This window comes from Octopus bimaculoides, chromosome 14 (genome assembly GCF_046866305.1).
Source record: "Octopus bimaculoides isolate indiv1 chromosome 14, ASM4686630v1, whole genome shotgun sequence".
In the NCBI taxonomy this organism is placed as follows: Eukaryota; Metazoa; Mollusca; class Cephalopoda; order Octopoda; family Octopodidae; genus Octopus; species Octopus bimaculoides.
Window position 1 is genome coordinate 31,406,167 of NC_142941.1, and position 12,323 is coordinate 31,418,489.

The window sequence follows — 12,323 nt, forward strand, 5'->3', positions numbered from 1 at the left end:
TCACTCGTACACAAGCATGTGTGGGAAACAGTGTGTCTTCCGATCGGCCTCCAAACAGTCTCAGTCGACAATATATTTCATTGACTATGTTTTAGTCAAACCGAAGCTGTTGTTGAATATAATTGTTTAAGACGTCACACAATGGGGTCGAATACATATACATGCAGTTGTGGAGCAAAATTTGCAATGAGAGAGTACTGAAAATTTGGCATTGGACAAAAGAATACAACAGGAGGATCAGTTAATTATGATTTTACTCAACACATTTTACTCTCTGATTCACACACTACAGCGGCCCTTCAGTTTTTCTAAGCCCAGTAAAAAAAATCGTAAGTTTGGGCCACCAGCCAGGCCTTTCGCGATACCTTTTTCAGCACACCCTCGTAGTATAGGGGATGGAAGAACAATCACGGGTTTAATAAAACGAATATATAGTTCATTTGTGATTTTATTTCTACAATTCTTTGTTTGTAGCAATCAGCCTGAATCCTCTCATTACGACCAATACCACTGAAATCACAATAACGAGCAACACCAGACCTGTGGAGAATGCATCAGTTGAAACAGTTTGTTCATGTCCTTGCAATAAACAACCGATGAAGAATTTGACAAGCGAAGAAATTGTTGAAAAACTGAATCAACTTGCGACTGAGTTAACTATTCCACGCAACACGACATCAAAGTACAAACGGTCCAAAATCAGTGCGCCGGATGAGAGAGAATCTTCATTATATATTAGTACTTTTATTGTAATGATCGTCACAATACCGTTTGCCCTCATAATCTTCCTTGATTTAATTCCACTTATAAAGTGGGTCTTTATAAAGTGTATGTAAAAATATTTGTTCGCATAAAATATAACTTGTACCATTTCATAAATATATCACCCCTATGTGCATTATGATATTTTAAAATTATAGATTCATCTTTTCTTATTAGAATATCTATATACCAATGTATATATATATATATATATATATATATATATATATATATATATATATATATATATATATATATATATATTACGGAGATGTACTTGCATAGCATGTGACCTGATCTGAGATCGTGTGCTGAAATAAAAGCAATTGCAGCGTGGAAGGTATTTATAAGCCATTAAAAAACACAAAAACCGTTAGATTCATTTCAACATTTAAATTTGATTTGCCAAAATATTTTCGTCGCTTTCAGACCGCGACCTGTTTACTGACAAGATTCCGTGCTGAATTTTGTCAGTGAACAGGTCGCGGTCTCAAAGTGACGAAAATATTTTCATAAATTACATTTAAATGTTGAATTGAATCTAACGGTTTTTGTGTCTATTTAAATGTCTTATAAACACCTTCCACACAACAATTATATATATATATATATATATATATATATATATATATATATATATATATATATATATATATATATATATATATATATATCATCATACATTCCCAGAAACAACCATAAAGTAGCATACACATATGGAACTGAGCAGTGACTCATACATACATAAAATAAATATGCATACATAAGACATTCTTTTAGAATACATATACATACATAGGAAATTCTTTTAGATAAAAATTTACCAAAAAACAGATTAACACAAACCGGATCAAAGATATGAATGGGATTTTTGTATAACCGTTTTTGCGCTATCATCAACTCTTCAAACTGTTTGAATAGCTGACGATAACCGAAAGCGCTTACATACAGAAATCCATCAAGATGTGTTAATCTGTTTTTTAACCCTTTCTTAGATAATTTTGTTTCAAATATTGTGACTTTTTCGTGAACTTTTTATAAATTATATATATATATATATATATATATATATATATATATATATATATATATATAACAACTACAACAAAACTTTGCGTGCTTGGTATGTACACCGAACAAAAGTTACCTGTGTAACCCAGAGAACAATCCATTAGTGACTGAGGAGTTTCATACTGAAAGCATACAAGCAACTCGAGATGAAATCTTGCTTACCAGAATCAACCAGCCCATATCCAAAAATGACCTAAAGTGCAGATTTGTAACCAATATGATGAAATGATAGACCATCTTATTTCAGGCTGTCTGGTTCTGCCATCAAATGAGTATAAGAATCATCATGACAGAGTAGGCCAATATCTGCACTGGAAACTCTAATCAGAGCAAAATGAAATCAGCCATCAACTGGTATGAACACCGCCCGGAGCTAGAAATGGCTGGAGATAACGTAGCAATACTTTAGGATTTTAGTTTGCACAGAACTGACAATTCAAATTAGTAGACCAGATATCATCAAGGATAGGAGAGATAAGACCTGCAGATTAATTGATATGAGTACCCATTCAGATAAGGAGTCAGTAAAAAAAATTGAAAGGAGTAAGTACAGAGTGTTCTAGATGGACATTGATAAGATGTGACATCTTGTAATTGAAGACGTGTCCACTCATCATAAGACATTTAGGTATGGTAAATAGAGGATGTATAAAAAAATCTTAGCAATTTCTCAGGGGAACCATCTCTCCAGGAAATTAAAACAAACACTGCGCATTTATTACAAAGAGCCCTCTTGATGTAAATATGAAACGCTAGCGAAGGAGGGCTTTCACCACTTAATTCAAATTATACTTATATTACTTATACAATTCATATACATTCAACGCCAAGCACATATTTCTTCCTATATATATAGTGTGTTTTTATTACGCCCCTATACAGACAGCTGAAAACAATTACTCACTCACATGAAGACATTCTAAAGAGTGACGTTAATTTGCGTGTCAATATACACTACGGCACATGAGGAATTGATGCTAATACAGACACTGGTTCAGCAAGCGATTTCATAAAAACCACGAAAGAAGGAATAAAAACAATAAATGAATAAGTTAATAAAGGTAGATTTCTTTCACGACGATCATCAATTGTCCTCGATTGCTTAGTTCTAGAGAAGACAAGTTGTTACATGTAAACGAACAGATAATGCTTGCTGTGTTACGCATTTTAACTACTGCAAATATTTGAACTTTGGGAGCTGATTTTGTTGTTGTTGTTGTTTTTTCTTTTAGTATTATATTATTTTATTCAATGATGTTATTGATTATAATTACTTTGAATTAAAATCATACTTTCTTTTTCTTTTATTTGGTTTTTTATTTTGCTGATTTCTCTTCATTTTTGTTGTTGTCATTTTTCCTTCCTTATAAATTATTGAATAATAAATTAATAAACAAATCTTGAAAGTCTTAAGTGTTTAATATTTATGACTATTTCTAAATGTTACTTTACATAATTCATCATTACATCAGTGTACCTGGTAAAATGCTTAGCAGAATTTCCTCTGCCGCTACGTTCTGAGTTCAAATTGTGCCGAGGTCGACTTTGGCATTCATCCTTTCGAGGTCAGTAATTTAAGTAACAGTTGAGTACTGAGGTCGACGTGATCGATTATCCCCCTCCCCACAAATTTCAGGCCTCATGCCTATAATAGAAAAGATTATTATTATTATTGAGTGAGAAAGCAGTGCATGCCATCAAAGTGACACCTGGGTAAAATATACGAAGCCCAGTATACCCATCATGACTATCCGTCTGATAAGGGTACACCAGGTACATGCATCACAACCATATGTGCGCGACATGGTGATCTCATATCAAGATAAACAGTGCATGACCTCGCAGGTGGGACCCAGTTAGAATTTTCTTCAGGTCGAGTAGCCAATTCCGCTCAAAAGGTCCCTGAATAAGTTTTTTTTAAGGATGTTGAGCAAAACATCCATGTTTCCAAAGGTGAATTATTCAAACCCCAAAGAATTCCTCTCAACACATGGCTATGATGCTCCCCCACTACATCTGCTCATGATCAGAGATGCACATATCAGTCACCAAGGGACATGCTCAACTGGTTATGGTCAAACAACTTGACAAGCAAATCTGTGGTATTGAGCAAAATATTTGCTGTAGCCCATCTTTTATACCAAGACAAAACAATGTACATGATAACACTTCCAATCAATTAAGATCAGAAGCCATGAAAGTCACTGCCTGGTACTGCATCCGGGCATTTATTATTATTATTATTATTATTATTATTATTATTATGTTGTTTTTTTCTTCTTTCTTCAAATTTTCTTCCATTTCTCACCGAGTGTTTTCCGTACACCTAGGGCAGAGAAACTCGTTGTATGCATTCCCAGTTTACACACGCAAATTCACAGGTAAAATATGTATTTAAAAAAAAAAAATCATGAAAGGATGTTGTTTTTACAGCGATAATGCTCTTCTCGGTACATGAGTCGTTCCAGTTAACACGATTTTTTGCACTTCCTGTAGGGATGGTAAGCCTGGTATCATTTTCAAATAGGTTTCAGTACCTTTTTTTTATCATTCCTAGAGATTCTACAATCACTGGTACGGTAGTCGCCTTGAGGTGCCACATTTTTTCAATTTCTATTAGCAAGTCTTTATATTTACTGATCTTGTCAAATTCTTTCGCCGCTATTTTATGATCACAGGGAATACTCATGCCAATTAATAAACACATCTTTTTTGTCTGATCTTTTATAATAATATCAGGTTTATTTATATTCTACAGGTGCTAAGACTCTACACCCTGAGATTAGGTGGTCTATAGTTTCAATCGCATCATTACAGAATCGGCATTTTGGGTCAGCTCCATTCGCATCATTACAGAATCGGCATTATTATTATTATTATTATTATTATCATTATTATTATTATTATTATTATTATTATTATTATTATTATTATTTCAAATTCCACCGAAGTCGACTTTGACTTTCATCTTTTCGGAGTCGATAAAAATAAGCTCCAATTGAACACTGAGCTCGATGCAATCGACTAGTCCCCTATCCCAGTGAACTGGCAGAATCGTTAGCACGCCGGGCGAAATGCTTAGTGGTATTTCGTCTGCCGCTACATTCTGAGTTCAAATTCCACCGAGGTCGACATCTGTATTCCTTACTTTCTAGTAGTTTACTTGGTGCATGTTCATACCGTTTATCAGTATGTTCAAATGCTAGCTTTCTACATAGATCCCAGTTGATTGCTCTCCCTAGATTGCCCTTTACTTGTATTCTTTCTGTGCCAGCATGCTACATTCACTTACTATATGAGTAACGCTTTCTTCTTTTGATTTGCATCATCTACATTGGGAATCTACTTGTTTTTTGTCTATCTTGGCTGCTATCCAATTAGTCCTTAATGTTTGATCTTGTGCAGCTACTAACAAACTTTCTGTCTCCCTCTTCAGCTTTTCTTTCTGCAGCCATACCCATGTCTCACTACTACTATTTGCTGTAACTTTCTTTGGAAATCTACCATGCTCCTACGATTCAGATAATTTCAGTTCCTTTTCCTGGTTTTTAACTTCGTTTTGGTTTTTTATTTCCTTGTGTCTTGCTGTGACTCTAGCAGCTTTTACTAAACTTTCTTCACTATTACCTACATAGGAGTCTATATCTACTCTAGCTAACTCCACGCAGTCTTCTACTGATATTAACCTCCTTCTGCTTTCCTTTCTAGGTAAGTATAATTTTGCTACTCCTGCCCTTGGGTGGAGTCCTCCATTCGTATTGAATTCCTTCCTAGATCAGTAAATTAGTGTCTCCTATGTTTTTAATATCTATCATACTGATAACAAAATCTACTTTCCTAATCATTTCTAGCAGCTTTCTTCTGTTGATGCCCTTTAATGCTGGCAATCTTTTTCTTACTTCTTTACTCATTACTTCTTGCAACTCATCTAGAATCTTCTGATCTTCTTCCCTTAAATCACTTAAGTCGTTGGTGCTAGTTGTCTCTTCGTTATTGGTAGCGCTATTATTATTTCTACCTTTGGGTTCTTCTTTGGTTTGAGCTGTATCTCTTATGTTGTTGTTTGTCTTTCCTACTGCCTGGTCTTTCTTTTCCAGTTCTCTTGTGATCTCTTCTACCTCCAATTCTGTCATCCACTTTCTTCTCCTAATAATATTAGCTTGATCAACTAACCTCTGCTCAGTCACTTTTAACATACCCTTTTCTACCCAAAGTGTTAACATCCGTTTTCCATAGTCCTTTCTTTTAGGTTCATTTTCTAAGTAGCACTGCAGCACTATTTTGTTTCCTTCCCTGGTCCACTTCCTCTTCCTTGCTCTATTAACTGCTGATGCTGTATTAGGATAACAGCTGTGGTCAGTATGCATCTTTACTGAACCAATGCCGAATGAAAGGCCTTCCCTTAAAGGTTCAGTTTCATTTTCGGTGTTACAACCAGAGTTTCTACGGAAACTCCTGTCTCTTATAAACTGAGGTAAGGTCATCATCGTCATCACTACTATCATTTTTCGACACCTGAAAGTTTCAAAATACTTTCTATGCAGATGTAACATCATGCAGATGTCCTGCGCTCTTCAGATGTTATGCGAAAGGCAACAGTTGAGGAAGAGTATTTTTTGTGCATGGCGCAAAAGATTGTGCAGCAACAGACCTGGCTACATCAGGTGCAAACACGGAACCTTGCCCGCCACTGCGCAAGACCACCACAACCAACAGACACGGGATGGCTTCCCCTAACGCCAGCACAGTCGTCACGACAATATTTTTACTAAATATAGGAGGCCTGTTGCAACACAACAAAAAAGCAAACTCTTTCCTGAGAGACCTTGCTGCATGCAATCAAGACCCATGCACAGCACTCGTTGAAAATCATCTTGGGCCTGATATAGAGGATGCAGAAGTACACGTACCAAAATATACTATACTGTGAACGGACAGAAAGGAAAGGAGCCATGGTGGAGCTGCTGTATACATCCGTGAGAACCTCACGTCCAAGTCTTATCATCATACTTAAATTCGGTATGTGACACTTAAGTTGTATACATAAGACAACACAATATAGTCATATGCAATACATATCACCTACCGGATTCTCCAAACAACACGGGAAATTTTGAAGATTGCCTCTTAAGAATGAAAGAAGCCTTCATGAAACTGGAACATCATGTATGTTCCGTATGGGTGATTTCAACTTCCCCAGTTTCAAATGGCTTGAGGACCTCATGTTCTCAGGAATGACTCATTGCAAACAAGTACAGGTGAAGTCCATGGTAAACCTCTCTAATGCCCTATTCATGGAGAAAATTGTGCTCCGACCAACCAGGGCGAATAACATATTGGATCTCTGCATCACAAGCAATATGGACATCGTTCATAATATGAAAGTGACGCCGACATTAGTTTCGGATCATAACTTAATGGAGCTATCTATGTATAGATCAAAAGTAGTTAGAGACATAGAGCCTAAAGGAAGTACCTAAAATCTCTCCAGTCTGAACTTCCACAAAACAAATTGGAAATCGATAAAAAAAAGATACTCAGACAGGACTTCCCGAAATGTCTCTCCACACCAGACATTGGCATGAAACTAGAATATTTCATGTCTGTTATGCAAGCCATATGCCAGAATTATGTCCCAGAGTACAAAAAGGAACAAGATTCCAAGGGAGAGGAAAATTCTCATGAGACGACAGACGAAGGTTGCAAATCGCTTCAGTCAACATCCCAAAAGTAGTGAAAGGTCCCGCCTAAAAACAAGATTGATGGAGATTGAAAAAGCCTGTGACAATTCTATGTGGAGCAGAGAGCAGACAAAGAGGCCTGGGTTATAAAAAAACATCAAGTCAAACCCAAAGGCCTTCTTTTATTAGGCCAAAGAAACAACCTGCAAGATAGGACCCTCTTCCAAAAGGATGGCTCCTTCACAGATAACCCAACCAGGGTCAGTGGGGTAGTGAATGACCAGTTCAAAAGTGTTTTTACCGCCCCGTTGGAACACAGACAAGTGAACGAGTGAACGAACCAGTGGATTTCTTTACCGCCTCACCTATAACCAGTGAAGCAGTTACGATGGATTACATCGACATTGATGGAGTGGACGCAAACTCAACTGCTGGCTCTTTGGTCTGATTTCCGAATCAGGCGCATACACAAGACACTTTTCAGCATATATGACAGTTATCCTTGTGGAGGTTAATTCTCTTCGTACAGATGATATATAGACCAGTGAGAAGCCAAATCCATGAGGATGAACGTTGTAGATATACGTGTTCCAGGGATTCCTGCCCAAAATGTCTTCAAGTCTCTTTAGATATAGCAGCCATTATCGAAACTAAGATTATCAGGCATCTCGTGTATGACACACACTCACATTCACACTTGTTACGGTTGTAAAATACCTGATTAAATCACTTATGATATTTAAGCACGTCCCTTCAGTTTCTAAATTCAAATACTATCGAAGTCGACTTTGCTTTTCATAATTTGGGATTCCGTAAAATAAATACCATTAAATAATAGGATCAATATTGATGCAATTAGTTTTGCCTTTCATCTTTGCGGGGTTCGAAAAAAGATACAAGTTCAAAGCAGTGGATTAGCAAAAATGTCAGTTCTGTTTTTTTTTTTTTTTTTCTGAATTCAGACCCCGTTCCGTCACCGAAAAACGGTGATATTTCTGCCATGAGTTGGGACCACAAAAGAGTATCAGCAGTTTATTGGAGGAAGGGCGGAAGTTATTCTTTGAGTAGAGATTTGCTTGGAAATGTAGAGGGTTCGTCTAGAGGTACCCCGAGGACCTTGTACTATTAAGTTAGGTAATTAATTTAGTCTGCCACCCAAGATTAGAAAAGTCTCTCAGACAAGTTTCCCTGCAAAAGACTTTGATCATCACATGATTGTGGTAGACGACATTTTCCCACTCTGCTAAGACACCCAAGGAACAGATGGTTATGCTAAGCTGGGGTACTAATTTAGTCTATTACCTGCTACAAAATTAACCTCGACCGATAGATTTCCACACAGTTTCAGCCTACCAAATTTCACGTGCAAGTCCTTGGTCGACCTGAAACTATGATAACTGGGTGTCTCACATTGGGAACGAACCCGAAGCCACGTAGTTGCAAAGGGACTTTTATTTATTACATATCTATATCTGTGATGAAGCCACATATAAGATGATCGATATATAATCTAGTCTTCCATTGCACCATAGCAGTCGATAGTAACAGGCTTGTCCTGTCACTTCTACTTTTACGGTCACACAATAAAATCAACTGAAGTTATTGATAATAAAGCTCTTGTAATCCTGATTATTGATTATTGATTATGAATTGATAATAATGATAAATTGATTAATTTATACTAAATAAAAGTGTTGAGCATTAGTAATCATATTGTAATCGTGTTTTGTTGCACAGTAGTTTTTTTGTATTCCCTTTGTTCCGGGTTTCTCTTTATGAAGAAATATTTTATATACTGTCCAGTCAACCGTAACACTTGCATCTATTTCTTATTGCGAACTTACATGTGCTATGGCGATACAGTAACCGTTCGAAATATTAAATCAATGGGAACAAAACATTTGACAGGCCAACTTTACTTGTAAAAAAAAGTCTTGGAATCAAGTTGTTACTCCCAAGAGCTGACAGTTTTAGGTCAGGAATATTTTCAGTAGACGGATTGCAAAAGTAAGTACATGAACTTTTACTTGACTTTAATTATCATTCCAATATGATCATTAGTAAATGCCTTGAAATTCGAGTAATACAAAATGGAGGGCAGTAAATTTTGAGGAGCGTACATAAACATATGTTAAAATTATATATATATATCCAAAGGCGGTGCTCCAGCATGGCTACAGTCAAATGACTGAAAAAAGTAAAAGAATAAAAGAATATATATATACATAAGGATAAGATCGTTATTTAAAATACCGATCTTATCAGGTGGCCAGCATAGGGATAACAGCCTCAAAGGTAATAATTATTATTAAAATTATAATTAAGGATATCTAAGAGATACCACCATGCTTGATTCAAGTTTTGGCTTCTATTTCAAGCATGGTAGTATCTCTTAGATACCCTTAATTATAATTATAATCATATATATATATATATATATATATATATATATATATATATATATATATATATATACATACACACACATACATACATATATATGCATATATATATATATATATGTATAAATACATATATATATTGGGTCGTCCCATAAATAATGCGGTTTTTTATACTTCTATTTTTCAAAATTGAGATTAAATTCTTTTTTACTTTAAATATACTCTCCTTCATTTTCTATAATGCTCTTTCATGTATATGGTAGTCTTGCAAGGCCCCTGTTCCAAAATTCACTTGTCAGTGACAAAAAATACTCCCCCAGTACTGTTCTGACCTCGTCTACAAAATTCATATTTTTTCCGTTCAAATGATTTTGAAGACAAAATAATAATCAGATGGGGCAACGTCTGATGAATATGGTAGGTGGGGCATCGTTTCCCATTCCAACTGCTCCAGCCCTTGGAATGTCATCCTCGCTGTATGTGACCGAGCATTATCCTGATAGAAAAACACTTTTTGTCTTGAAACCAAAGATGGTAATTTTTCTTCTAGCACTGACTTAAATGACTGGTTTAATGACCGAATTCAAGCTTCTCTGCTAGCTCCTCAACCGTTACGATGGGATTTTGTTCCACTAGAGTTTGCAGGACGTCCTCGTCGAGCTTTACAGATCTTCCAGGACGAAGTTCGTCTTCTATGTTGTAGTTTCCAGCTCCGAATTTTTGGAATCACCGTTGACACTGGCTTACGTTTATTATCCGATCCCTAGATCCTGCATTAATATTCCTCGCACTTTCCTTTGCGTTGTTGCTTTTATTCAATTTATTAAGCAAAATATGTCGAATATGTTCCTTGATCACTTCCATTATAGCTTTGGAAAAATAACTGTTAGGATCAAACTGCGCTCATCAAAATTTGGACAAGGTAAACTTACTATCTACTTTTATAGAAAGTTGATGCAGGTAGTTTATCCCGCCTCACTCCGACTTTTAGTTCATGCAATTAACAAAACCGCATTATTTATCAGATGACTTAATACACACACACACACACACACACACACACACACACACACACACACACACACACACACACACACACCACACACATATACATATATATATATACATATAACGTGAGAGAGTTAGGGGTTGGGGGTACAACCCACTAAGGGATAGTATCTATCCAGTATACTGCTGGGAGGGTACCCAATTATTGCTACGCTAGTACTATACTAGGTGCAATCAATGGGAGCGGGTAAAAGTGGAGGTTTTACCCAAAATTTGTGTAACAATTAGAAAATGGAGGATAATATGCTGAACCCAACTACTTGCAGACGGTGTATCCCGTTGAATTCATTAATTTAATTCATAGCAAAAGTGACAAAGGGAGGAAGAAGAGAAAAAGAAAGAAAGAACCAAAGCACAGGTGTCCATGGCAGACTATGTTATTTTGCCAACATGGTTTACATATAGAAGTACAAAGTACATAAGGAATTAGAGGATGAACAGAAGTTTAATCTTACAGCTGTTACGGCCTAGTTTTGGCAGACCCCATTCTATCCGAATATTCCTTTCCGGAGTGATTATCGGATGACATTTTATGTTCATGCATATATATAAATATATACATATATGTATATATATATATATGTATATGTATATATTTTTATAGCAATGAGAAAATGGAGGAGAATATGCGGTACCCATCGACTTGCAGACAATGTATTCCGTTGATTAATCTGTTTATTTTATAACTAAATTGACAAAAAAAAAAAACACACAATATACAGACACTTATGACATATCGTCCAATTAGATGAGAGGGATTAGCAGTAAAAATGACCCCTCCCCAAATAGCACCAGGATTCTTAATACCCACTACTAGAAGGACTTTATCTTCTCCACAGTAAATAATAACGGAGTACCTCATCACAAAGTTCAAAAACTTGGCATATTATTATTATTATTGTTGCTGTTGTTATTATTATTATTATTATTATTATTATTATTATTATTTTGTGTTTGACTTTTGTTTTGCATTTGTACAAGTTGGATCCAAGTCTCTATTATTATTATTATTATTATCATTATTATTATTATTATTATTATTATTATTATTATTATTATTATTATTATTTATGTTTGACTTTTGTTTTGCATTTGTACAAGTTGGATCCAAGTCTCTATTATTATTATTATTATTATTATCATTATTATTATTATTATTATTATTATTATTATTATTTATGTTTGACTTTTGTTTTGCATTTGTACAAGTTGGATCCAAGTCTCACCCAGAGACCTCAAGAGACAACAAAGTTAGAAGTTCATGTAGGTGTTATGCCTAGGGTACCATATATTTGGATTTGTACAGTTTTGTTCTAGTGAATGTTTAAGAAACCATAAG

General features: G+C 35.5%; 2 protein-coding genes across 4 annotated transcripts in view; both read left to right on the forward strand.

Moving 5' to 3' along the window:
• The window catches only part of LOC106884345 (uncharacterized), a 106,555-nt gene extending 105,600 nt beyond the window's left edge, over positions 1-955 (forward strand). Inside the window, exon 19 of one of the 2 annotated variants that reach the window (XM_089362651.1) lies at positions 475-955. In XM_089362651.1, coding sequence (XP_089218777.1) covers positions 475-836 — 362 coding nt within the window. In that variant the 3' untranslated portion in view covers positions 837-955. The remainder of the gene's footprint in view (positions 1-474) is intronic. The other variant, XM_089362652.1, reaches the window with a different exon arrangement.
• Positions 956-9,326: 8,371 nt separating this feature from the next.
• Positions 9,327-12,323, forward strand: part of LOC106884342 (uncharacterized) — a 126,749-nt gene continuing 123,752 nt past the window's right edge. The window contains exon 1 of one of the 2 annotated variants that reach the window (XM_052972813.2): positions 9,327-9,521. The gene's annotated coding sequence lies outside the window, so the exon portion shown is untranslated. The remainder of the gene's footprint in view (positions 9,522-12,323) is intronic. The other variant, XM_089362653.1, reaches the window with a different exon arrangement.